Source organism: Ischnura elegans, chromosome 11 (assembly GCF_921293095.1).
Source record: "Ischnura elegans chromosome 11, ioIscEleg1.1, whole genome shotgun sequence".
NCBI lineage: Eukaryota > Metazoa > Arthropoda > Insecta > Odonata > Coenagrionidae > Ischnura > Ischnura elegans.
In genome coordinates this window covers 57,715,219-57,742,245 of record NC_060256.1, presented here as the reverse complement: position 1 = coordinate 57,742,245, position 27,027 = coordinate 57,715,219, and the positions used below count along the sequence as shown (strand labels likewise).

At 37.2% G+C, this 27,027-nt stretch overlaps 1 protein-coding gene across 2 annotated transcripts in view; it reads left to right on the top strand.

Annotated features, from left to right (window-relative positions):
- The window catches only part of LOC124168304 (myosin-VIIa-like), a 107,746-nt gene that overhangs the window by 49,368 nt on the left and 31,351 nt on the right, over positions 1-27,027 (top strand). The window contains exons 1-18 of one of the 2 annotated variants that reach the window (XM_046546458.1): positions 555-657; positions 3,444-3,590; positions 4,326-4,510; positions 5,501-5,622; positions 7,350-7,606; positions 13,920-14,085; positions 14,260-14,390; positions 15,772-15,956; positions 16,114-16,324; positions 17,407-17,542; positions 18,760-19,040; positions 20,007-20,162; positions 20,668-20,861; positions 21,736-21,910; positions 22,324-22,440; positions 23,911-24,021; positions 24,885-25,136; positions 26,058-26,267. In XM_046546458.1, coding sequence (XP_046402414.1) covers positions 3,480-3,590; positions 4,326-4,510; positions 5,501-5,622; positions 7,350-7,606; positions 13,920-14,085; positions 14,260-14,390; positions 15,772-15,956; positions 16,114-16,324; positions 17,407-17,542; positions 18,760-19,040; positions 20,007-20,162; positions 20,668-20,861; positions 21,736-21,910; positions 22,324-22,440; positions 23,911-24,021; positions 24,885-25,136; positions 26,058-26,267 — 3,000 coding nt within the window. In that variant the 5' untranslated portion in view covers positions 555-657; positions 3,444-3,479. Of the gene's footprint in view, positions 1-554; positions 658-3,443; positions 3,591-4,325; positions 4,511-5,500; positions 5,623-7,349; positions 7,607-13,919; positions 14,086-14,259; positions 14,391-15,771; positions 15,957-16,113; positions 16,325-17,406; positions 17,543-18,759; positions 19,041-20,006; positions 20,163-20,667; positions 20,862-21,735; positions 21,911-22,323; positions 22,441-23,910; positions 24,022-24,884; positions 25,137-26,057; positions 26,268-27,027 lie in introns of those variants that run through there. The other variant, XM_046546457.1, reaches the window with a different exon arrangement.

Sequence of the window (27,027 nt, the reverse complement as noted above, 5' to 3'; positions counted from 1 at the left end):
TTAAAAGACCTCACACACATTTATATAAATGCATAAAATACATTACTAACGAAATTATCGAAGCTTAACACTAACAATTTATCCAGAGAAAACTGACTACCTACCCTACAATGCCTATGATTTCGCAACGTGTTTCTATATTACCAACGTTGTGTAGTTGAGTGACGTATTGTAGCAATAAAACCAAACTAAAAGCCTCAAGCACAATATCCATGGATAAAATATATTGCTTACGACGTAATGATAGCTTCATGTCAACAAAATAACTACAGAAATCAGAGAATACCGAACAATACCAATGCTTGATCAACGTGGCTTACTGCGGTAAATGCCTAGCCACCAAAGGTTCCCTCGAAGCTCTACTTTCGAATTCGGCCGATAGTTGGCGTCTCCCTTGTCTGGATTCTCGATTTTGTTTGTTTTTCGGATAGAATTATTTTGAATTTTAATTATTGATTTGACCTCGGTATGGCAAAATGAAGGGCGCATTTTACGATGCAATTGGTCGGTTACTCCGTTTTTCGGGAGGAGGTGATTTACAACTTCGGTTATTCGAGACAACTTCAGCTACAACAAATAATTTTTGACGTATGCTACTCGCACCTACTGCTTAAAAAACGAAGTGAAGGATAAACTATTTTCTCAGAATGAAAATAGGTATGTTTATTTTTTATTATATGAATTTTTGTCGAGGGTTATATGTTACGACGGGGCGGTTATGTCGAACGATGATTTGATTGTCTTGCTTTGAGTTAATGGTTTGTTCATTTCATAGGATTAAGTAACTGGTTTCATAAATCTGATGAAGAAACTTTTGCCTTATATAATCATTAGGTCGGTTTATTTTCTTTTATACTTAGTACTATTACTATAGGGGTTGCTGTGTTTGCAGTTGAGATTGGTCACCCGCCTAAATGGTGTTTATATGACCTCCTTTCTTCAAGAAATTATTTCAATTTGCATGTAGATGTACCGTGAACCGGTGTGACAAAATTTGGCATTTCTACAGTTTTTTATTACTATATTTTGTTTCAATGACCACTTCCAATTGTTTCCTCTCTTTTCCATTGCACTGTCAATTACACCATCCTGTCTCTTCTCAGCTACCTTTCTTGGGAAAAGCTCTCCTTCATAGTTAGAAACCACGGGATCTCGTGGATCACCTTCGGTTTATGTCAGTAGAGTGGGTGAAGGTTGGATAGGAACCTCACCATTTGAAAACTATTCATACAAGTCTGATCTTGTTTGAAAATATTGAAAAGAAACTGTTTCGCTGTCATTGTTGCTGGTCTGTTCTACCTTGGGGGCCTTTTTTGAAACCGGCTTCCTATCTGAACACCATCCTTTTGATGTAGATAGCTGGTCAGAATTAGTTTCATAGGGGACAAGATCGTTTCCCAGCATAATTAGGAAATACTGTGCAATCTGTTTTTAAATTATCCTCCACTTGAAATTTACTCTCCTCAAAATTAACCCCCCAAAAATTTTATAGAAGTGGCTTTACTTGAGTGGCCTCCCCAAGAGTTTAGCCCATGCACCCTTTCACTGCTATGAATGCATCTGGTATTTTCACATGGCAGGCTGCTGCAAGCATACCTTTTCTTCCTCCCTGCTGTGCACTTAGCGCTTTTGCTACAAGTGACGGAGAGGTTTCCGGCGATTGAGCACCAGCGAAAGGGTTAAACTTTAGAAAGATACAGTCTTAAGGTGCATCCCCTCCAAGTGTACCCCTTGAAAAACAACCACCCCTTCAAAACTCCATAAAAAATTCCACTGGCTTGAGACTCAGGTGTGCGTTTGAGATCCAAGTGTAACCTAAACATTTCAATTGATATCTCCTCTGCAAAAACGCACAACAATCGCCCACCTAATCAAATCATGATCAATCAACCAAGCTTGGAGAATAGGAGATGAGCGTTTATGCTCCGGACACTGCCAGCTGAGCGGATTCGTATTGTTGGGCTACAAGATGAGCGGATTTGATTCGGTGGGCGATTGTTGAGCATTTTTGTGGTGGAAGTATCGCAATGCAAATCAGCAAAAGTAAACAAGTATTTGCACTGAGCCATAGCCAAGGGCATACTCAGGATCAAAACTAGAGTGGGTCAAGCCGTGCTCCTTCAAGTTGTAACACAGAAAAGGTTAAGGAAACCAAAATTTCAAGAAAATTATGACAGCATTTCATTACATTTTAAAATTATTTGCTCTAAAAAAATATTTTTATTTTGATTACATGTTTTACATTTATATCACTCCTCTTGGATTTAAAGGAAATTTGTTCAGAAATTTCCTTTTGAGCGAAATTTACTTTTGCTTCTAGGGGGAGGAGGGGGGGCAGCTGGCCCCAGCTAGCTACACCCATGGCCATATCAATCCACCCATGTGCTTCCAAGTTTGTCAGCATTTCAGTGCAAGTCCTGAAGCACTTAATGCATGAATTGGTAAACACCCATAAAAATATTGGGGCCCTATCCCCTCCCATATTATGCAACAGCTCATTTGAATGCTTAACACATAACGATTTGCTCGCTTAAAAGTAAGTGTGTTTCCGCATCCAGCAGTAGTGGTCCAGTCATGTATTTTTATGTGTTTTTGCATTGTGATTAGTGACTCTCATATATGGAGTTAATTTGGACTATTTGAACCAATTATTGCAGAAAAAGAAATAAAAAATATACATTTATAAGAAAATGTGTATTTAAAAACATAAATTAGTCCTGGAGTTGTGTAAGTCTAATATTATAATTGTATCTTCCCCGAAAAAAATGCTTAAAATGGCCAAGGCCTCAAAGGCTAGTCAAATGTGAAGGGTGCTGGACCAAGAAGTATGAAGACCCATACATGAATTGCTCTTTTCATCTGGAAGAGCCCATTTTTGTTTACCACTCCCTCAAGAGGATTTCCTAAACTTTTCCTCGAAGATGCAACAGAAATAAAGGTTTTCCTTTGGCCAGGCCCGGAACTAGGTTTGGGCAGAGGGGGAATGGGCTCCGAGCAGAAGATTTCGCGGTACAACAAAATTTGAAAAATTGATTTTTTTAAATGTTAATTAATTTTCTAATTTAAGTATATAATAACAATTATTAATTTTTGAATCATTAAACAATAATATTAATAAAACTCCTTAGTAGCAATCATACAGTGTGTAATTACTGCTACTCAAAAAAATAGCTTGGAAAATTATTATAATTTAGCGGAGGGGGAGTGAGAGAGCGAAGGGGGATCTAGGAAGGGTGGGGCAAACTGATCTTTGCCCCCCATGAAAAATCTACTTTCGGCCCTGCCTTTGGCTCTGAGTTTCCTCCCACCATAAGTGAACCCTTCCTACGCTTGCCTCTGCTCATCAAAATCAGGGTCTACGAACTTTCAAAAGGTCAATGTAAAATGTAAAGAGGGCTCATAATTTAGTCATTCACTGAAGATAATTTTTGCTCTCATTTCAGAAAAGATGGATTCCAGAGGAAAACAGAATAAAGGCTATGCACATAACCTCCATAAATGGAGTGGAAGATATGATATTACTGGGTGACCTGCATGAAGCAGGAATTCTCAGAAATCTACTGATTCGATACAATGAAAATTTTATTTATGTAAGTAGCTATGGGACATCCAAAATTGTTTATTTTAATTTTATGAACTTGTAGTTAATCCCTGTTTACCTGTTAATATCGGATGTAGGCAGTGTAGTTTTGGTATGCAAACGAGGTGTGGCTACCACATCCTACTCGACACAATTGATCTGAGTGAGAAATATTTTCTGGCATTACATCACTGGGTGATCTAACCCTTATGTCATTATCTAATTGTGGATTTAAAATTGCCTGTGTCATTTGAATGAGCTGACACTCTTTTGAACTATTATAATACAAAAGTGAAGGAGGGCATTCGTGGAAGGATCTATATTTTCTCCTCCTGAAAGCCAGAAAAGGATTTAAAGACCCATAGATTAGAGTCATGATCTCATCAGGGATCTTTCCTGCTTGCAAAGTCATTTTAATTTGACTGTGTGTTGTATTTCTTCATAGGGTTAAAGTTAGGCTTTCATTATTTTGCTTCTCAGAAGGCATAGTCTTCATCTTAATTTTGATTTAACCATAGCATTTACTAATGGTAATTTCACCAATGATCCCTTTTTTACAAACAGTTGACTGTTAATTCAAATTTACTCCATCCTTGGATAATCACTCTCTTTTATTCACAGTTTGAGTTACCCATAAACAATTTCTTTTATTGAATGACACTAATAATTGTTTTTATTAGGATAAGTAATATAAATCCCTCATGTGCACTTGAAACTAAAGCTTGCTGTTCTTTTGTGGCTTCAGACTTACACTGGATCCATATTAGTGGCTGTAAACCCATACCAGGTGCTGCCAATTTATACAGTAGATCAAATCAAGTTGTACAAGGACAAGAAAATTGGAGAACTACCACCTCATATATTTGCGATTGGAGACAATAGCTACGCTAACATGAAACGCTATGGCCAGGACCAATGCATTGTGATCAGGTAAAATGATTGCTTCCATGAACTTGTCGTCTAGTTGCCCTGATGATCCATCATATTTTATTTGTGCATAATTTTTAAGAGCCTCAAAATTTGAGCTTCATGAATTTTTTCCCTCGCATTTCTTTAAAGAAATTAATTCATCTGTGAATTACAGAGGCTCTAAGTGTACCTGCCACCCCCTGAATTATCTAGTGCAATGTCATCTCTTGTGCTAAAATATGGATTAGGGTCCCAAAAATCTTTTTCATTAGACCTCTGCCAGAATTTTCTGAGAAACTGCTGTTACTAGGAGGGAAGGATCACTTCTGTCCAGAGGTTCTCAGTTCCACAAGTGTTTGAGCTTACAAATGGAGGCAGTACTGAAGCCAAAAAGAATCATTACGAAAATAAGCCAAAGTCAATTTCAAATCTTTTCACACGTTGATGTAAAGGCTTTGGTAAAAAAAAGGAAACTATATAAAGTGTGGTAAAATATGTTATTAATGCACTATTGATAAAAGAATGTATGAGAATTCTGGGGTGGATCCAGGATTTTTTTCTGAGGGGGGCACAAGGATCTGACAGGCTAACTATCTTCTCATACTTGAGATTAAAAACAAGATAAAACAATTACTGTACATAATACAGTGGAGCCACATTAAAGGGAGTACGGGCTATTGCGAGACCCCCACCATTTCTCCTCGTTTTATCGAGGTTGCGCTGTACTCTATTTATTTTAACATGAAAGTTATTAATATGAAATTAAATAATTGAGGCTCTGTAGTACACAATACAAAATGAATGTAATGAAAACAGTATAAAAAATTTGGTCAGTTATTTAAGCATTAGGAGGAGGGGCACGTGCCCCCTAATGTACCAATCTCTGGGCTTTTATATCTTGGACACTATATTTGTATTCTTTTTTTTTTGTCACTGTCCATGGTATTGTATGTGGCAAACCTTTAGTTAGGTGGATCAGTAATAATTTGCACCGCTCCACTCATTTTACAGTGGTGAAAGTGGTGCTGGGAAAACAGAGAGCACCAAACTTATTCTTCAGTATCTAGCTGCTATCAGCGGTAAACACTCATGGATTGAACAGCAGATATTGGAAGCCAATCCAATTTTAGAAGGTGAGTTTTACTAAGTGAATGAGATGAGAGCTTTTTGGAGACAAATCAAGTGGGTATGATCCAGTGGTGGATTCTTCATAAAATTTGGGAGGGCTCATTACCTTGGTCTTGGGAGTGAGGAATACCCCCTGGGAGAGAGGGGCATTCTCCCATGTAAATTTTTTAAAAATATTATATAGGAGAATTATTAGTTTTTAAAATTTGCTTATACACTTCCTTTACTCCTTTATCAGAACTATTAAGCCAATAAAAATTAAGAAATTTTCATAAAATTTGGGGGAGTCATGACCCCTGTAACACCTCCCTAAATATGCCGGTGGTATGATCATTGCCATCTTAGAACTCAACTCAGATGTATGCCTGTCCTTTTCCCTACCTACTGAAAATCACAGGATTTTTCTTCTCCATAGGAAAATCTTTCCTTTCTGTGGAAACATTAAATTATGGTTTCGCTAGTAGTGGCCCACACCACCCAAATGATAGAGTTGAGATATCCCTATCCTATCGTACTTGCAGTGGCAGAGAATTTTCAGAGACTGCCCAGATCCCTGCTTGAGTGTTCTGTGGAGGACATTTCAAGCGCAACACTCCGTCAGTCAGATGGGACGTTAAGCCGTGGTCCCCTTGGTGCCTTTCGTTAATAGCAGGCTAATGCGGATGCCAGGTTTCTCTCCACCCTTCCTTCCATACCCTTCCCTAATGGCGCAAATTACCTCAGCTGTCAGTTGCCTCCTTCAAATACCATACCATACCTATCCTACTCTCTCCATCCCTATCCTTAGAGACATCATCGAACTATCATTGGGGCGGCGTCTCCTATTGTTTTTCCTTCCCCTGTCCTTCCCTTTCTGAGGTGTGTGGGTGAAAAGTCTCAGACTTACAGACCAGGCCCTCAGGAGTGTAACCCCACGATCCCACCCTGAGTCCTCATTTCCATTGTCCCTTTCCCTCTCCACTGGTCTCCACCCTTCGAAAGATAAGAAGCCCCTTTTGCTGCATGGAATAGGTGGTATTTTCAACTACATTGGAAGGGGATTATGCAGAGGAAAAATCATTTGCCTTCCTCTTTAGAATATTTGCACTTAAAGTGCACTTGAGGATGACTCCATGAAGTTTTGGCTGGAAGCACTGAGCTAACCACAGATTAAACGTCTTATGTGTTGAGGGACCTTGTAATTTTCTCAAAATAACTCTTGATTAATTCGCTGTTATTTCATTGAATAATACAGAGAAGATTTTTGAACTAAAATATGTATGTTATTATGGAAGGTATTTCTATTGAGGTGTGCAGACTGACATCTCAAGAGAAATATAATTTAATTTAATAATGTAGAAGTCAAGAAGACTTAACTATCCACTAAAATATGTTTGTTGGTCTTTTCCGCAATATGGTGGTAAGTATGAGGTCCTTATTTTTGCTAGCTTCTAAAATTTTTAATCGTGATACTATCGTTAATAGTAACTGATGCATTTATAATTTTCTGTGGTAAGCGCCTTGCTTGCGCATGATTATCCATTCAAAAACTGAATATACTAAAAGTATGAAATGAAATTTTTGGTGGACAACTATAATCCATAAGTAGTAAAAGTGCATTTTTCATTAAAAAGATGACTTACTTTTCATTCCCCTACGTGGTCACAAGTTGCCATAGAAGGCTATTGTATATTTTTTGCAAGTTGCAATGATCATCAAAATTAATGCCAAATTCCAAAACTTTTTTCTACAGCTTTTGGGAATGCTAAGACGATAAGAAATGACAATTCCTCAAGATTTGGTAAATATATTGATATCCATTTCAATCAAGATGGGGTCATTGAAGGAGCTAAAATTGAGCAATATCTGCTGGAAAAATCAAGGATTGTCTCTCAAAGTACTGATGAACGAAACTATCATATCTTCTACTGCATGCTAGCTGGATTATCTCGTGAGGAAAAGCAAAAGCTTCAGGTTGAGGATGCATCTTGCTATAAATATCTCACTGGGGTAAGTTAATAACCTTGGATATTATTTTGGAATAACCTTGTACTTACATATGTAGGTATACTATTCAATATTTTTTCTTGTGTTTGTTTTGTATTCCCTGCATTCTTCGAAGTCATTATTTAGTGTGCCTGGAAGGGGGTCATTGCCCCAAAGACAAATAAACACATATTTGGGGTATTCACTGACCTCCAACCCTGTGGAAATATGTATAGCATATTATGTTGCTGGCATTGTGACCCCTCTTATGTTATGTAAGATCTTAGATTTTCCCGGTGTATCAGGTGCAGAAAGGATTCTCTGGTTCTCCCCAAGATAATTGGCTGCATGTATCCCAACGCTTCAAAGAACGACTTGTTCTTCATCCTCAGGGGATCTTCTGAATGCCATCTCTCAAGGTGGTCCGATATATGTTCAAAGGAGGAGGCCAAACTGCTCTGCCGTGCACATGGATACTGGGACCTCCTTATCAAGGAAGCCATTCAGATCCACATAAACCCCAGCAACCGAGACTCTGGATTCCATAACAGCAATGCTTGGGAGTCCCATCATGGCCTTAATTATATGTAACAAAAAAGGTGTGAAAAGCAGAACATACCAGAGTCAATCAGATTACACTTGAACCATGGACGGCAGCTGTATATATCAGACCACTTTGAGAGATGGCATCCAGAAGATCCACTGAGGAAGAAGAACGAGTCGTTCTTCAAAACATCAGGAGACGTGCAGCCAATTACCCAGTGGAGAACTTGAGAATACTTCCTTCCCCCCCCCCCCCCTTCTGTTAGTTCTGTTTAGGCTTGTTTGCTCAGACCTGAAATAGTAATTTATTCAAAGAATTAGGTAGATGGAATAGAAAGACCAATTATAAAGAAAAAAATCTTTTTCATTCAGCCATTCCCTCTTAAGTTTAAAACAAAAACCCCAAAAGTTGTTGCTTGCTTTTCGTGTGTTGATGACATGTTTAGAGTTCTGGTTCAGTAAGTCATTCAGGGAGAATCACTCATTGAGAAGCTCTGAGACAGAAAAGTATGGGTCTCTTTATTCTCCAAACTCTATCAATTCTATCGCGCCTGACTGTAAAAATGAATTCATGACCTAGCCTGTTGGCTGCTGTCTTGCTTCCCATACCTGAAAGGAACTCAAGTTCCCAAGTTCTATTCTCCGCCTCCAATCAGTTCAGTTTTCTATGGAAATCAATAGTTTCTTGTCACTCAACATCTTTTTATGAACTAAGCAATGAAAAATGCAACAAAACACAGCTATCAAGTGGAGGTTAGCTGTCAAGATTAAAGCCCACGACATGGTCGAAAACAATACTCATACCTAAGGCCCTTGGTTAAAATCATTCACTTATTACCTCAGTTCACATTCTGTCAACTGGAGTGGGTTGGTTAACAGCCTAAAATGGCCAGACTTTGTAGCTGTGTCCAAATTGTGTGCATAATGGAGCTATCATGCTTCAGTTTTACAGGTGAGAACTTTCACTTGTTCCCAAATACACCTGAAGCCTGTCTGATTATCAAATTCTTTAGCCATAGCATCTAACCCATAGCCTGAGCACGTAAAAATCATTGGAGCAGCCTTGAAGAGTACTTGAGTGCTTGGGTTTAGTGGAACTCCAAATTAAAAACTGCAAATGAGCATTTCTATGGTATGTGACATTTAAAAAAGGCAGTTGAAATAAATGCGTAAAGACTCAATGTAAACTCTTCATCAAACAAAAGGATCTTATAAATGATGCAAAAATATAGTTACAAGATAAATTGATGTGGGTATTGTAAATATGTATGTATGATACAGCACACTCCTGATTATCCGGGCTAATGATGGGGAGAGACGGCACGAATAATCGGAAAACACGGATTACCCAAACTTTCACTTAAATATCTTGCAATGTTCTTAATTTGCTTGAAACAAACAATATATTATTATCTATGCAGGTATTCTGTTATTTTAGAGTGCTTCCATGAGACTCCATGACTCCATGAGATCTTTTTTCGCCAGTTCGCGATCTTTTTAGTGGCGATAACATGGTTGTACTCGTATTATTAATGCTCCATGTAAGGAATGGTTTCGAAAACCTCTCATCCGTGGCTGTGTGATCACGGTTACAGAAAAGTGGATTGCACGAATGCTTCAAAACCACTGCTCGACATCAGAAACTACACTGTCCGGCACCACGCCATGTAGTCGCGTCTCACACAAGTTTCCCATGTTGCAACTGCTGCGGGATGAGTATCCATGATCACGGAGCACGATCGTGCACGGCGAGGCTTGGAAAACAGGAACATAGTGCTCACTTGAATGCAGCTAGCACACGATTGCTTCCATTTTACGAAGGGGAATCTAATGGAAATAATAATCCTGGTGTATCCTCGCATAAATGCAGCAATTCCAATGATTCTGCGTCCGATTTTATTTTTTTTAGAGATCGAGGAAAAAATTGAGCAAGAGTGAAAATCATGCATGGATAATCCGCAACCCGGATAATCGGGAGTCTGCTGCAAGGTTCTTAGAGTAAAGGTTGCCTCATTCGTGACTCGGGCTCCCATTGGCTTGACGTCACTGTAGACCCAACTTCCAGCGCCATTTCAAATTCTAGCCTTTCCGCGGGCATAACTGCTTACCGCAGCGAGTTCTTGAAGTTACCCTCTATCGAACACTATAAGCCGAATTTTAAATTGAAGGCCGATTTATGAAAATAATGATGATAAGATTTAAAAAAAGATAAATTCGTGTATTCAGACGCCATAATTTCCTGATGAAGTGATGAAATGGGAAGGTGTGCGAGTTGATTCCGTGTCCACACTTCCTTCCTGTAACTCTCAAAACACTGTTTTCCTTGCTACTTCCGCAATATAATTTAAACTTACATTAATATGGCTGGTAGGAAAATACGCAAAAACCAAATTAGTTGCTTCAAAAAATTACAGTTCTGCAACTTTTTAAATAGAAATTATGCTCGTTTTCATTCCTCGCCGGGCTTTGAAAATACAGACTGTCCCAAGGGTCGTGTGTCATTTTTGACCTGTAATTTTAGTAACTTTGCATCGAGCAATGTTCATGAAAATTGGCATATGTACTTATGGGAAAAAGCCCTAAGTTTTGTTGAGTGTAAGCAAAATTTTACAATTTTGACCTTTTGACCTCACAATGTGGGTCCAAACCAAAAATTTCAATTTGCCTTATGGGGTTTCAATGTTTAAAAAATCGTGATAGAAAAAAGTCTGAATTTCATTGACCAAGATGACTAATCTTAGGTTTTCGGACACGAGAAACCCGAAAATAATACTTTTATTCACGAAAATTCAACTGTTGACCCAGTAAGGTCACCGTCAAGGTCATAAAGGTGGCAAAAAGAATAGTATACCGACAAAGGTGTCGATCCATGGGTTTTATAGGGTTCCCAAGTCATTGGTAAAGTCCAAAAACCCTTATTATTCACTAATTGACCTCCGAGGGTCACAATGGGGGTCTAAGGTCATAGAGTTAAACGTCGGGCCATCATAACAACCAACGTGTCAAACCATGGGTTTTGAAGGGTGCCCAAGTCATTGGTAAAGTCCAAAAACCCTTATTATTCACTAATTGGATATATATAATTCACTAAGCAATGGATGAATCCAGCTTTTATTTTGATTGTATCAAGCAATGTGATAAAAATTTGACGATTTAAGAGAAATATCATAAAACGACAACATTAATAGGATAATAAACTGAAATGTGAACATGGAGTTTTCATTGTGCTACTCAACCATCCAATTGCAGATATGGTTTCGATTGCCATGCTCTTCTTCTGTTGAAGCTCCTGCACCATTACACTTTCTAGGTCTTCCAGTTTAGAATTTTTAAATTCGTTATAACGCACACCTAGAATTTTCCAGTACACGCTGCGCGGACAATAGTGCGCGGACACAAAGTCGGGAAAAAGGATGTCTAGGGGAAATAAATAATCAACAACGGCTCGAAACTAAGAGGGCATGGGAGGCTTGTCGGAAAAGACAGTGGATATGTGTACTACACCACTCACTTGGTCACCCTTCTAAACCTTTGGCTAGGGACATTAGTTTTCCTATTACTTCAAAACATAACCTTTGACCCCCATTATGACCCTCGGTGGTAAAAAAAATCGACAATATGGATCTGCGAACTGCAAAACTGACTTGGGCACACTTTAAAACCCATGGTTCCACACTTTTGCTGTCATATTGGCCTGAGGTTTAACTCTATGACCTTTGACCCCCATTGTGACCCTCAACAGCAAAAGTCTATGAGCGGATCTATGAACTGCCTAACCGACTTTGGCACCCTTCAAAACCTATCGTTTGACACGTTGGTTGTCATGATTGCCCGAGGTTTAACCCTATGACCTTTGACCCCCATTGTGACCCTCGGAGGTCTAAATATCAACACTACGGATCTATGAACTGCTTAGCCGACTTTAGCACCCTTCAAAACCTATGGTTTGACACGCTGGTTATCATGATTTCCCGACGTTTAACCCGATGACCTTTGACCCCCATTGTGACCCTCAGAGGTCAAAAAATCAACATTACGGATCTATGAACTGCCTAACCGACTTTGACACCCTTCAAAACCCATGGTTTGACACGTTGGTTGTTATGATGGCCCGACGTTTAACTCTATGACCTTAGACCCCCATTGTGACCCTCGGAGGTCAATTAGTGAATAATAAGGGTTTTTGGACTTTACCAATGACTTGGGCACCCTATAAAACCCATGGATCGACACCTTTGTCGGTATACTATTCTTTTTGCCACCTTTATGACCTTGACGGTGACCTTACTGGGTCAACAGTTGAATTTTCGTGAATAAAAGTATTATTTTCGGGTTTCTCGTGTCCGAAAACCTAGGAATAGTCATCTTGGTCAATGAAATTCAGACTTTTTTCTATCACGATTTTTTAAACATTGAAACCCCATAAGGCAAATTGAAATTTTTGGTTTGGACCCACATTGTGAGGTCAAAAGGTCAAAATTGTAAAATTTTGCGTACACTCAACAAAACTTAGGACATTTTCCCATAAGTACATATGCCAATTTCGAAAATTTCTCAATAGCTCTCAAAGGCATGCGAAAGGACTCAAAATTATAGACTTAGTACTAGAAATTTGTTTACCTGTTATCTTACCATTGATACAGGATGTTACTCATAGCATACGAGTTAAACGATGAATTTGCAAAATAGTCCCTGCATGAATGAGTGCGCAAAATATTAAGTTCAATTTGCCTTAAAAGGGAAGAATTCCAGATTTTCCAATGCAATAGGGGCATCTAAGTTCTTGATTACGAAATCTTTAGCATATCCACTTAGGTTGTCTGACCGATTCACTTTCACCACTTTCTTCACATGTGTGGGGGGCGAGACACGGTCAATGATTCGATTAGTTAATATATACAATAAAAAGATTTTTCAATTTAAGCATCCGCCTGTGATATGAGACATTCCGTCCAGCTTTCTTCGTTTTCGACAAGCTGTTGGAGCACGTTGCCACAGTACAACGGCAGCCTGGCATATCCGACGATTAAAGGCGCTCTTCACCCACAAAAAGTTCGTCTTATGAGTAGTGTATTACAAAGACGATTTCCTGTGAAATTGCAGGAAATGTGTTCAGATTCGTGTTAAACACAAGGCGGCGCAAGGTCTCAGGAACTTATTCTCTCTCAATTTCTAGCGTGCAAACAATGAAATGGCTAGGATCAGCTGGGATGCAGGGTCTACAGTGACGTAACGGGGCTTCTGCTGGCGCATGCGCAGTTACGAATGAGGCAACCTTACCGTCTAAGAACCTTGAGTCTGCTGTATCTCTACTGCTCATGCCATGTTGTTCTCAAAATACCCTACCAATCATATAAGTTGACTTAAAGCCATGTAGATGGCTTAAAATCTTCTACATACGACTAAATATGATGTTATTTAATCAACTGTGACGGTTTTTCCACTAAAGCCAAGACATCAAATTATTCAAGAACTCAATTCATCCAAGAATTCTTCAAGGATGCTTGCTACTGCATCATTACCATACTGTGTGCAAGCATGCTTGAGCCGAATATGATTGAAAATTTGGCTATCGCTGGTATACTGTAGCAGGGGCTTAGAGAAGCTAAAATTGAAAAAAATAGAGCCATGATTATCCATTGTTCCTACTCATTGCATTTTCAACCTATTATTTCCCTTACCCAAACACCCTCCCTTTCCTCTTCTCTGTTTCCTGACCTCCTGCTACGCATTGATATGCCAATGATTCTGATGATTAAATATTTATTTTTACACGATTCCCATATTTATTTAGGGTGGTAGTATTGTGTGTGAAGGCAGAGATGACCTATCTGATTTTTCTGATATCCGTTCAGCCATGAAGGTGTTGATGTTTTCTGAACAAGAAATTTGGGACATATTCAAACTTTTGGCTGCCCTGCTACACATTGGAAATATTAAATACAAGGCAGCTACAGTTGGTAAGACATTCAGCATTCAATAATAATATTTTGTCAGCTACTCATATGCTCATAAGTTACAAATTTAGTGTCACCAAAATATTGTCTTTTAAATGTAATATTTTAGGATGGATATTGTAAAAAAAATCCTGATAGAAATGAAGTAAAAGGACACACATCTAATTTTTCAAACAGCCAACATGGATGCTACCGAAATTCCAGACAAAGTAAATGTGCAAAGGGTAGCTTCCCTCCTGGGTGTTGGACATCAGCCCTTGATTGATGCATTGACCATGAAAACAATATTCGCTCAAGGAGAGGCTGTGGTAAGTAAGGAGAGAACTTTATGTCCTTAATTAATGCAGAACTCTATCAAGGTGTTTCGTCTTTGTGTTAAAATTATCCTCACCCCAGCTTTGAAGAAAACCTTGATATTTTAGTTGTTCATGCATACAAATTGTGATCTCTCAAGGCCTAATTTAAGATTCTGTCAATGAAGATGATCTTAAAGTAATGCTTGTGATTTATTTGGATTCAGTAAAAACTTATGTTAATTGCAGTCCAGCATATGAAGTCTCGGGAGTTTTCACTTCTGAAAGTGAAAAAAATGAAGTTCTATTAATTGAGAGGGGGGAATTAATCAAGGAATCAAGCATACCTACCTATGTTTAACCTTGGGCTGCGGGAGTTCACGATTTTAGCTGCCAGCCAGTGCAGAAGAGAACCCCGGTGCAGGAGGCACCCGCTGCCACGAGGGCTAGTCTGATAGAGTTTAGCCCCTTAGCGATTCTTTCTCAGGAAAATGCCCTAGTACAAGATATCCAGGTAGTAATAAAAGTTTTGGGGAAATATCGCAGTCAGCGTGCAAAATGTATAAATACGTTCCTGCACTTAAAGAGTTAAGAAAATGGTATTTAGAATATGTCACACAATCTACTATCGTTGTTTTCTGTGAGCATATAAAAGCATTATCAATGTTTATAAAGCTTTATTCATATGGTTATCAGTGGCGTAGCCAGAAATTTCGTTCGGGGGGGGTCCAAAACCAGGGGTGAAATTTTTTGAAAAACAGGATACTAAGTAGAGGGTTTTTAACAAATTTTAAATTTTTCATGATCGAAAAAAGCTTCATTTGTCAAAGAAATCTTTACTAAGGTCATGATTTTTCAATACATACTTTGTTTTCTTTTATGAAGGAAAATAATTGCATTTTTATATTTTGGGGGGGGGGGGGTCCGGACCCCCTGAACCCCTCCTGGCTACGCCACTGGTGGTTATATCACTATAATTTTGTGCTATCATTAAGTTTAATTTACATCATTGAATCTACAATAAGACTGCATAATTATATGTTCTGCAATCTCTCACCATTTTATTTTCAAAATGTTGGTTAGGTTTGTTGAATATAACACAAAATGGAATTATATTTGTTCCGTTTGTTGAATTGATGACAATGAGGAAGTTAAATTGGAATTAAACAAGACTAGTGAATGTTTTTCTTTCTAATAACATTAAAATATGGCATTGTAGCCGAAACTCAACTGGAAACTTTCGTGATTAAGTCAAACTCTACTCACAATTAACTGGAGTTAAAAATTTGGTGTTTGCTCAGCTCTAGTTTTAACCCAAATTATTTTGTTAATTCTCTTTTTCTCTGTTGTTGAAAAATTTATTAATTGGCATGCTTATCCATCCATTTATCAATAGGTGTCAAGGCTCTCCAAGGAGCAGTCGGCTGATGTAAGGGATGCTTTTGTCAAAGGAATATATGGGCGCTTATTTGTTCTGATTGTTAGCAAAATTAACAATGCAATATATAAGCCTAAGGCCTCATCTCAAAATGCCATTGGAGTCCTGGATATCTTTGGATTTGAAAACTTCAAGACCAACAGGTTTCATTCTAAGTCTTCCCTATTTATATTATTAACTTGTTGTGACTTGAAATGTCAGATTTACTTTAATTTCTTTCTCTCGACATGTGTTCAACATTGCCATTTGTGATAAACTGTGAATATTTGGTAACTACAGTGAGATATAATTTCCTTGCAGCTTTGAACAATTTTGTATAAATTATGCCAATGAGAATTTACAGCAGTTTTTTGTACATCACATATTTAAATTGGAACAAGAAGAATATAAACGTGAAGGTATTAATTGGACTCACATGACCTTCATTGATAATCAAGATATATTAGATTTGATAGCTCTACAACCACTGAACATAATGGCTCTAATTGATGAAGAATCCAAGTTTCCCAAGGTTGGTTCATATTTGTGGTTTAATTCTATAGATTTCTGCTTCATTTCTGTATATAATTTGTTACATCACGGTGTAAAACTTTGTGCTGTGATTGAGGACATGGAGTCCCACTGCACATGGATCAAACTCGGTCTTTAAGGTAGTCCCCAAGCTAAAGATTGCTCAGGTAGCGGTTTTCTGTGGCAGGCTCCCAAGGTCCAGGGTATGAATACAGGATTCCCACTCAACCGTGAAAACCTTAAAACCGTGAATAAGCCGTGAATTTCGTCTACCGAGAAAAAACCTGGAAATAGCCGTGAAATTCGTCATGAAACCTTAAAAACCTCTCAAACTTGATTTTAGATATACGATTGACGGATCAAAATAAAAATAGGTCAGTCACTCGCAGATACTGTCCTCGCATTTATCTGCAAAATATTCTAAACGCAAATATTAGTCCGTGTGTCATGACGACACAGACCTTAAGGTTATGATTGGACGACCTTTAACCAAAGTGATAATTAACCCTGGTGAGAAATGAGACACCTCTTCACTTCCCTGTCACCCTCCATTTTCTCACTCACAACCTTTAGCCGGCCCTAAATTTTGCTAACGATAGGCGACGTCATAAGAGCACTTTCATTGCTGCGTTTTGCATTCCCGGCGTTTATCGCGTTTGCTATATTTTTAGATAACGTGCGGCCAGTGATTTTTATGAGATCAATATTTCTTCCTAAAATGGCTTATCAAACAGACCGTGAATTTGACGCAATTTAGACCGTGAAAATCTGGAAAAAACCGTGAATTTTATAATTTAGTTAGAGTGGGAACCCTGGAATAGTTGAAAGTCAATTCATTCCCTATGTAAATATATAGATAGTTTTCAAAAATAGTCAATAAATGCTGCCTTATTTTACTCCCATATTATATTCAAGGGTAGATCAACTAGGAATAATCAGGTTATAACTTCAGTGAAAAATTGATGCAAATATAAAATCATATTAAATAATTTGATCTGTCTACTGGTTTCTACTATCAAGAGTGTGCTTATTTATTATTGTGTTGATTTGTAGTATGTACGTCAAATGCTTCCTTTTTTTCAGGGTACTGATCAAACAATGTTAACTAAGGTGAATAAAGCCAATGACAGAAATAAAAATTATTTGAAACCAAAATCTGACACAGCATCTTCATTTGGATTAAATCATTTTGCAGGAATGGTCTTCTATGATACTAAAGGTTAGTATGATAAAAAATAATGAACACTACCCCTGCATATTCTCACATATTTGGAAATGTCCTTATCACACTGATTGCAAATCTCATCTACGGGCATAGTTATGACCATCATCCAGTGATGGAACGCATCATATGGTGTGCTCAGTCACTTCTATGTTGTAACTGGTGTAATGTAAATTTTAAGTGGGAAAACTGATTGAAAATGAAATTGACTTTCGCCACTTTCTCCTTGCAACATGTCGTATGTACACAATTAGGGTAGTTTTCAATTTTTTCACATCTTTTTCAAAATTTTATTTTGCCTGGAGTAAATATTTGATACCATTTGATTTTAATTTGACATTTACTTTGGAAATAATACTTAAAAATGAAAAATCAGCAACTTGAAAAATACGATGCTGGACAACATTATTCATGCATCAAAATTCATAATGATTTATTTTGGTATTTGTACCTACCCAGTGAGAAATGGGTGGTGGAATCCACATGGAACCCACGTGGAATCCACGTTGAGTGGTGGATATTTGGTGGTGGTGGATATTGAGTGGTTGGACCCACGTGGAATCCATGTTGATTTAAGTGGATTTGTTGTGATTAGCATTAAATGTTAAACAGAATTTCTAATTTGTGGAACTTAACTCTCTGGTGACATTGCGTCATTTATCATCCTGAAAACACGCTAGTTATGTGAAAATGTATCGCACATTCTATTTTTATATAATTCGTGGAAAGGCAGCCATGAGAGCACATGAAAAATCGTAGACACATATATAGAAGGTGTAATATAGAGTGGTTGAGGTTTTAATGGTTTTAGGACAGCACCTACTGCTGTTTTAATTTTTCCACCAAATTTCCACGTGGGTTCCACGTTGATTCCACGACCAAAAACACGTGGTATCCACGTTACATCTCCACGTGGGTTCCACGTGGATTCCACCACCCATTTCTCACTGGGTAGGGCTATGAATTAAGCGTTGTTACATTATATTTGTTAATTAACCATACACTTAGATACCTCTTTCATAGGGATTGCAATTTTTTCTTCTTAAAAAAGTGATAAGTATTCAAATTATTTTTATTTGTGGAATCTACCATGTGCAGATGTCATTGAGGGTCATTTTGAACACAATGATCATTATAAGGTTTAGGTTGAGTGTTCCGTCTTGCCATAAGAAAAATATGCATTAACTCGGATTTGTGTTTAATCTTATTCAAAGGGTTTCTGGAAAAGAATCGTGACACCTTCAGCTTGGATTTGATGCAATTGGTACATATTTCAAACAATCGCTTCCTTCAATTGCTGTTTGCTGAAGATGGGATTGGTAGTGGATCGGGAGGTGTGTTGAACATGGGAAGAAACACCCTGGATTCCAAACGACGCAACCCAACATTATCCTTTCAATTTCGCAAGTCCTTGGATCAGCTGATGAAAACACTCAATGCCTGCCAACCATTTTTTGTGCGTTGTATTAAACCAAATGAGGCCAAGAAACCAAAGGTTTGTGGGTTGCTTGTGTTCTGATTGGTGCTTTACAACTCTGTTCTTTTCTGTCACTGAAGGATAAGAGTCCTCCTGATTGAGTAAAAATTAAGGCTGGCATATTATCCTTCTCACACATGCTTTGAATCAAAAATAGAAATATATTTTAATTTTTGTGGCATAGTACAGTAGTATGTTAAAGGAAAATAGTATCCCTTTGTGACCTGGAATAATTTTCTTGAAGTCATTAACCCATTTTGTACTTTATGCTGGCAGTTAAGTCTCTAGGTTTTTTCTCATTGGCTGCCGCAAGTTGTTGGTATATATTTCCTGTAATGGCATGAATGGTTTTTTTATCAGTGGCATATTGATAGTTCATGAAATATCATTAGTTCAGGAATATTTTACAAATGAATCTAAAATTAATTCTACTCGGTTTTGAAGGATTGGAGTCATGATCAATGTCTAAAGTATCGGTCCTGGTCCCCCATGGCATCAGAAATCCATTGGGATTTAGACGCTCTGTGGCAGGTCACTATGATCAACACATTGGGGTGGGAACTTAAGTTGCCGGTTGCTACATGACTGGTGTGGTGGTCAACATGTTAATTAGGGGCAGATCCAGCCCCTCCCCCTGGTGTATCCATTTTACTCAAGATAAAAGGGTAATTTTGTTCAGGTTGATTTGTAAAATTGTTAAACATATACAGGAAAGGAGAGCCTCCTATTCCTCCCTTTTCCATATTCTGGATCTGCCACTGGAGTTAATGGAGAATGAACTGCCACTCAAGTTGTGCTAATGGCTAGCCATCCTGTGTCAGTGAATGCACAGACTATTTAGAAATCGTTGTTTGGATGTACCTAAATATGTTTTTAGTGTTGGCGTGTGATAAATCCTCAAAAAGGTTCTGAATATTTATAATAAAATTAAGTATATTTTGTTGCTGGTTTCACTGTACCTCTGGTGTGTTAAATCCATTGCAGATGTTTGACAGGGCCTTATGCTGTAGGCAGTTGAGATACTCTGGGATGATGGAAACAATTCGAATAAGACAAGCAGGATACCCCATCAGGCACATGTTCAATGATTTTATTGATCGTTATCGTGTGCTTGTGCCAGGGATATCTCATGCAAACAAGGTAAATAAATGATTTTCTGATAGTATTTTTGAATTATATTTTTTATTTAATGCCCTCCATGATATCATTACATCACCAACTATCACCTTCAGTAACCCAGCAAAAATGCTGGTTGCAGACCAATATACAGCAGACTCTACTGATTATCCGTGTTCCAAATTAGCCATGCATGAGTTTCATACTCCTTTGATATTTTCCATGATCTTCATATAAATAAAATTGGACGCAAAAACACCAGGATTATTGCATTTTAATGTAAGGCTACAGTGGGCATATTATATCCATTAGAATTCCATACATAAAACAGAATTATTTTATTAACTTGATAACAAGGAATGTTTCAAGTTTACTTGAAAATGATTCATTTATTTTTATTTATAGCTCTGAATTTTGTATTCGCTCACTTTGATTTTTTTTGTTGAACTGTTTTACTGCATCCTAACTCATTAGCATTATCCACAATTGGAGTGATGTTAAGTTTTTATTCCCCTTTGTCTTCATACAGGCTGACAGTCGTCCAGCTTGCCAAAAGATTCTTAGTTCTGTGCTCCCAAAAGATGCTGATTATCAACTTGGACATACCAAAGTGTTTCTCAAAGATGCTCATGATCTCTTCCTGGAACAATTGAGAGAACAGAGGCTATCTCATTCTGTGATAGCGATCCAAAGATATGTGCGGGGTTGGTTGTACAGAAAAAGGTATGAAGCATTTTTAACCAAATATGTAAATAGGGAATTTATTCTGATATTTATGAACCACTGTATTTTTCCATTTTCTTATCCATAACCTACTTTTCGAGATATTCATAACAAAAATCAACAGTCATGAATAAATTGATGGAGTCACTAATACTGAGTGTGTCTCCACATCTCAGCTACTCCTGCGTCATGTGAATTGGCCTCTTATAGTTCCTTGCAGTTGAGCTCTTATTGAGAGATTCCTTCACTCAACGATAGGTTCTTCATGGATGAGTAAATGGGCCAGATCCCTAATGAAGTGGCCAACTTATGAAAAGTAAATGGCAACAATTGTGTTTTCTTATATTTAATTTATGACAGAATGGCTGAATTTTGAGGATTGTCTCCCCCAACCACAGTTGTTATTTATTTCTTCCACTTCAATGATAATCATCAATATAGACATTAATATTTTGTGGAATACATGCGTTAAAAAATTGAAATTGCTATAGCTGTCCATAAATCCTGGAAAACCTGGGAATTTTAGCTTGATATTATGTACTATGTTACTCTATGGATGAAATTCATTATTTCTTCAAATGTTGAGTGGATTTCTTTCTTCAACATCACTGATAGCATAGCGTGCCACTTTCCTTATGACTGTTAATGACCGAATCTTTACCACTTTGTTTGCTATGTATCTATTTTAAGTTTTAAGGGTCACTCCTCTCTCCATTATTTTCTTTCAACTGTTTAACGGCCGTAGATCATTCAATCACTTAAAAGAAGGCTGATATTAACTTTTCATATTTATTTGATTGCTCATTTTTTTATAGTGTTATGTATACAGGTTTTCTCAAAATAATTATTTTTTCTGTTTTCTATAATTTCATAGGTTTCTACAACTACGTGCAGCTGCTATTGTGTTCCAGAAATTTTGGCGGGGTCATAAACCGAGGAAAGAGTACCTTGCAAAGAGGAAAGGATACCTGCGATTGGCTGCATCTATCAGATCACGCATTCTTACGCACAAATTTCAGAAGCTAAGGGGTAAAATTGTTCATCTTCAGGTGAGGATGTAGTAATAATGAGTTGCATGAGTGCCTATGTCAGAGTATTTCATATTTTTTACTTTGGCTTAAGATGGTAGATTCTGCTCTTAAGCACTAGTTTCTCTCTAAGACTACGCAGCTATATTGATATGTATCTCTGCAGTGCTGCCTGTGAATAAGCACTATGACTTGGTCCATACTTGTGTAAAACCTCTTGTCTTCAGGAACCAATGAAAATTATTACTATTACTACTATTAAGTTTCAATCACACTGTGATAGACAATATTTTATTGTTCCGTAGCTATTGTTCAGTTTTACTTTGGTTAAAATGTGCTAGTTTATTAGATGGAGATGTGCTAGTTTAGATGGAGAACTAAGTTTTAAACACCTGATACCTAATTTAGTGAATTAATTATCCTAATCTTTTTAGGCTTATTGCCGAGGCCATAATGTACGCCAAGAAATTCAACAGAAGAGGAAAGCAGTGGTGAAAATTCAAGCACTTGCAAGAAGCCTTATAGCCCAAAAGATTGTTTACAAAGCCAAGGTACATCATTTCATTTGTAGATTATTTACCTCAGTCTTACATAAGACAGTTACTTTCATGAATAATCATTTATGAAAGATTATGGTAGTATGCATAGGCGGATTTCGGGGAGGGGGCACATGAACTGCAGACGCTTAAAAAAATTGCTAAGAATTTGAATACGGTTATCATTAGGTTTGTTTTGTTTTGTATATTATTGAGCGTCAATCATTTAATTTAAAATAATAGCTTTCATATCGAAATAAAGAGAACATTTTCTTCAGTAATAGGGTAGTTTCCTTCATCAAAGAAAACGAAAGGCATTGATTGCGATTCGTTACCCACCATTAGTGTATTCATAATACACAAATTATTTGGTTTTGGAAATACCGGTTTAGACGAATGGCAAGGGTCAAATTTTATCCTCATTTGAAAAAGGCCAGATTGGCGCCCATGCGATTCCTCTCCACGTGACGTCACAGGGACCTAGTTTCTATACGAGTAGATAGGAGTTATACATCGTCTGAGGTTACCAATGCATGCATGAGGCACAGAGCTCAGGGAAACATGTCTTAATAATCACCTATTAAAACTGGCTAAGGTCGGAAAGTTTTCTTCGTTTCGTAAGGAATTAATAAACCTTTTTTAAGCCAAGCGCTACCAGCCAGCAAGGTACTCAGCTACCCGCTAGCATCCTGCGTCCTATCAGCGCTCAGAGCCTCGATCAAGGTCACCTCACAAGGTGGGAGGGGGAACCAGAAATGTGTCGCACGGACTTTTTCCCATCATTCCTACTTACGCGTCGCGTTTTCGCGCGCTTGAAATTTTTCACTATTCATTTAATCGCGAAAAATAGATATCATCATTTAAAAATCTAAAAGCGTGAAATACGTACTCCAGGAGTAATAATCTTTCGATTTAGGCAATAAAAAAATAATAGGAAACCACCCTATTGTTGTATTTTTTTAAAATCTCAAATATGAGAAGAGCCTTCAGACCCTTGTGCAACCCCTAGAGAATAATCCTGGATCCGCCCCTGGTAGTGTGTAATTACTTAGATAGTAAAAAAATTTCTAAATATGCAATACTTAACATTGTTAAATTTTGAAAAATGCACCTAAACAAAAAGAATAGATATTGCACTTGTTGAAAAATTTCAATGAATAAATTGCTGCACCTCAAAATGTAGAAATTGCTTGTTCAAAGTGAAAATTTTAATCATATTGGCCTATGCTTCTTGAACCACTTATGCCACTGTGCTTGATATTCTTTGCAATAGCATAATAATGAAAGATGTGAACTTATTTTTGTCATTGTTATCATTTTTTCCTTATGGTTTGTCTTCTTGAATGCAAAAAGTCACCACTTTTCTTGTATATATGTATACAGTTAATATATTCCTAATGCATACTTTATCTTGTACATAGTCTTGTATTTCATCTTGAAGTCACAGTCATGTGTTGACTCTAAAGGACTTTTATATATTTACAGTGGCGAAGAAAGAAGCATAATGAAATTTTAGCTATGAGGAGACAGCAGATAGCACAGTTGAAAAAGGAGGGGAAGAAAAAAGTTCAAGAAATTGCTGAACAGAAATACAAGGTAATTATGAGTTAGCCATTGAGTGTTAACGTTACATGAGAGTGTGAAGCATTGTTGGGGAGCATGGAAGTCAACTGAGTCAAGAGCTGGTCTTCTGACGCAAGAGTCTCTGGTTCGAATTGGGGGTTAAGCCTTTGGACACCCCCAAACAAAAATCTTCAAAGTGCTATGTAGCCCAGGGAAAGGAATTGGCACCCATATCCCGAATGTTCACACACCTGTGGCTTACTCAGAAGTAAGCTCTACCCTCACCTATGAATCACTATGTGAGTGATGGCATGATACCTGTTAGCCATGGTTGTATTCAGTTATCCTTTTTTATTTTGTTTTTAGTGAGAAGTCGGTTCAGTTTTCAGTGCACAACTTCAGATTGGGTAAATGGCATATCACAAATATACACCCTTCAATTGTGAAAGAGATGACATGTTCAATCATTATACATTTCGTGAGTACAATGAGGCAGAATAAAGTGTTAATTTTGGTAAAAAAAAATAAGCAGTATCAACTCCAGTACCAACGCCCATGTAGTCGAGCCCTTCAACTTGACTGACTTCCATGTTCTGCAGTATTTTCTCCCATTTATATTTTCTCAAATGTTAAGATTCTTCAGTCTCTTGGGAATTGAGAATTATGATAATTTGTTCTCCCTAGCAGTTGTGGGAGTAATGCTAGACCTGCAACATTAATGTATGAGTTTTTTAAAGTGTGTATTTCAATGAAATTTTTCTGCATGGATTTGATGAAATTTTTCATTCGCATCCCAATATTCAAGATTCAATCTTAATGTTTGATTCAGAATTGTGGAAACAGTGGATTATACTAACCCCTAATGAAGATATTAATAATAATTTAATATGTTTCAGGAGCAAATGATAGGATTTGAAAATACATGGGAAGAGGAGGCAGAAGAGGCTTGGAAGAAAGACCGTAAAGATTTAGTGAAGTCGAGAGGAAAACAGTGGAAGCCAAGTGGGCCCATGGATGAAAGTCGACTAGTCGATGATGTATTCAATTTCCTCATTCCCACATCTGCTGGTTCAAGCACCACTCCCATTGAAGGTGAAGGTGGTGTTGGACAGCAAGTTCGTACTGATACAGGACCGTCTGTTTTCAAGGTCAGATTCAAGAATAGATTTACTGTGTTTATTATTTGTGAAAATATATTTTTGTATATTATATATCACCCATCAGCTCTTCATAACCATTATTGACCTATTCAATGTGAATGGTGAAAATTTGTGTCATCCTGGTATTACCCATGTGGTACTGAATGGTATCATTTTCTCCCATGGATAAAACTGCAGGTTCTTACGGCCAACACTTATCACTTAGTCACAGCTTCTCTGAATTTTTGTCTACTATTTTGTACTATTTTATTTTTTTACCGGCAGTCCCCAAAGCTTGACTTAGGTGAATCTAAACTTAGGAGCAACATGAAGAGACTCCATTGATTTTTTAATACGCATGAGCTTTAATTAAACTCTTTAATTAAATTTAATTAATTAATTAAATTTAATTAAATTTAATTTAATTAAATTAGTTAACTTTCCAACAGTTTTCCCTCTTAATGTGCAATAAAGAGTATACACAATTCATGAATTACCCAATGAGCAGAATTAAATTTTGCTGATAATTTACCCTGCATTCGTCTGAATTGATAAAAATGTACATATCACAGACTTCATTTTGGAGTAGAATTCCATTAACGTAAAATTTTTGCTTACTAGGATCTGTCAGAATACAAATCACCTGTGGACTGTCTGCATGATAATGAAAGGATATCTGCTGGTTAACATATAATTTTAACTTAGACTAATCACAAATGCATATCTCAACCCCCTCTGGCATCTAATCTCACAATCTATCTCCTTTTTCAATGTCCCATCATTAACTTTATTCGTGAAATCTGGTCTAGTTATCCACATCCTCATTTGCCTAAAATATTTCCCCCATCACATCTATCCTCCTTATACACTCCAACAAATTGTAAATTTGTGATCTATTTTCATTAAGATTATTGTTTGAATTTTAAATAGGACCTGGGAATGGGTAGTCCAAATCAGCAAGATTTCATCGACATTCCAGATCTACCTCCTGATGACACCAAAGCTACTCCTGAGAATTTGACTCAGTTCAATTTTCAGAAGTTTGCATCTACTTACTTTAATGGAAATGTTAACCACATGTACTCGCGCAGGCCTCTGAAGCATCCTCTTCTACAACTCCCTAATCCAGGAGATCAACTGGTAAGTAATTCTTTGATGGGCTTTTTATTTTTTTTCTCCCCTTTACGAGGAAATACAATATTCAAAACCTGTGGAGTAATATTTTGGAAGCCTGTTGAAGTATTAGAGGCTTATGTATTTGTCTATAGAAATATAATTACCTAATACACCACATTTCTCTGATTTTAGTCCCACCCTCATTTTGAGACTTCATTTTCTGGAAAATTTTATAAAATATGTTTGAATATAGTCCCTCCTTTTTTTTACCACACGCATTTTAGGAAATAAAAGGGGGGACTTTATCCAATAGATAAATATGTAATTTTTTTGAGAACAATCTAATTATTTTGATCAAAATTTGTCAATTAAAATGATTGAAGTGATTGAGTAACCTATCATTATCTCACGTATTGAATATTGTAATCAAGGAAAGCGGAATATTTTATACTTTCTGGCTTAGAATTTTCTTTCGCCTTTTGCAATACCTTTGTATGAACAAATCTAGAATAGTCTCAGTAAAAGTATTTGCCCTTCTTGTAAAAATTTTCATGTATCTATAATGGTAATCAGCTGGAGTTTTAGGTAATTTTTCAATTCCCACCATCAAATTCTTTCTCTTTTGGTGGTAACACTTCTTATTTACTTCTAAAGGGAACAATGGACCTCTATAGGCTTAAATTACATAGGCTTTCCTTAATTATTTGGCATGAATTGTTGCTGCACCTAGTAGTTTTCATACCTGCTATTCAGTATCTAATCTCAATCCAACAGATCATTTTTA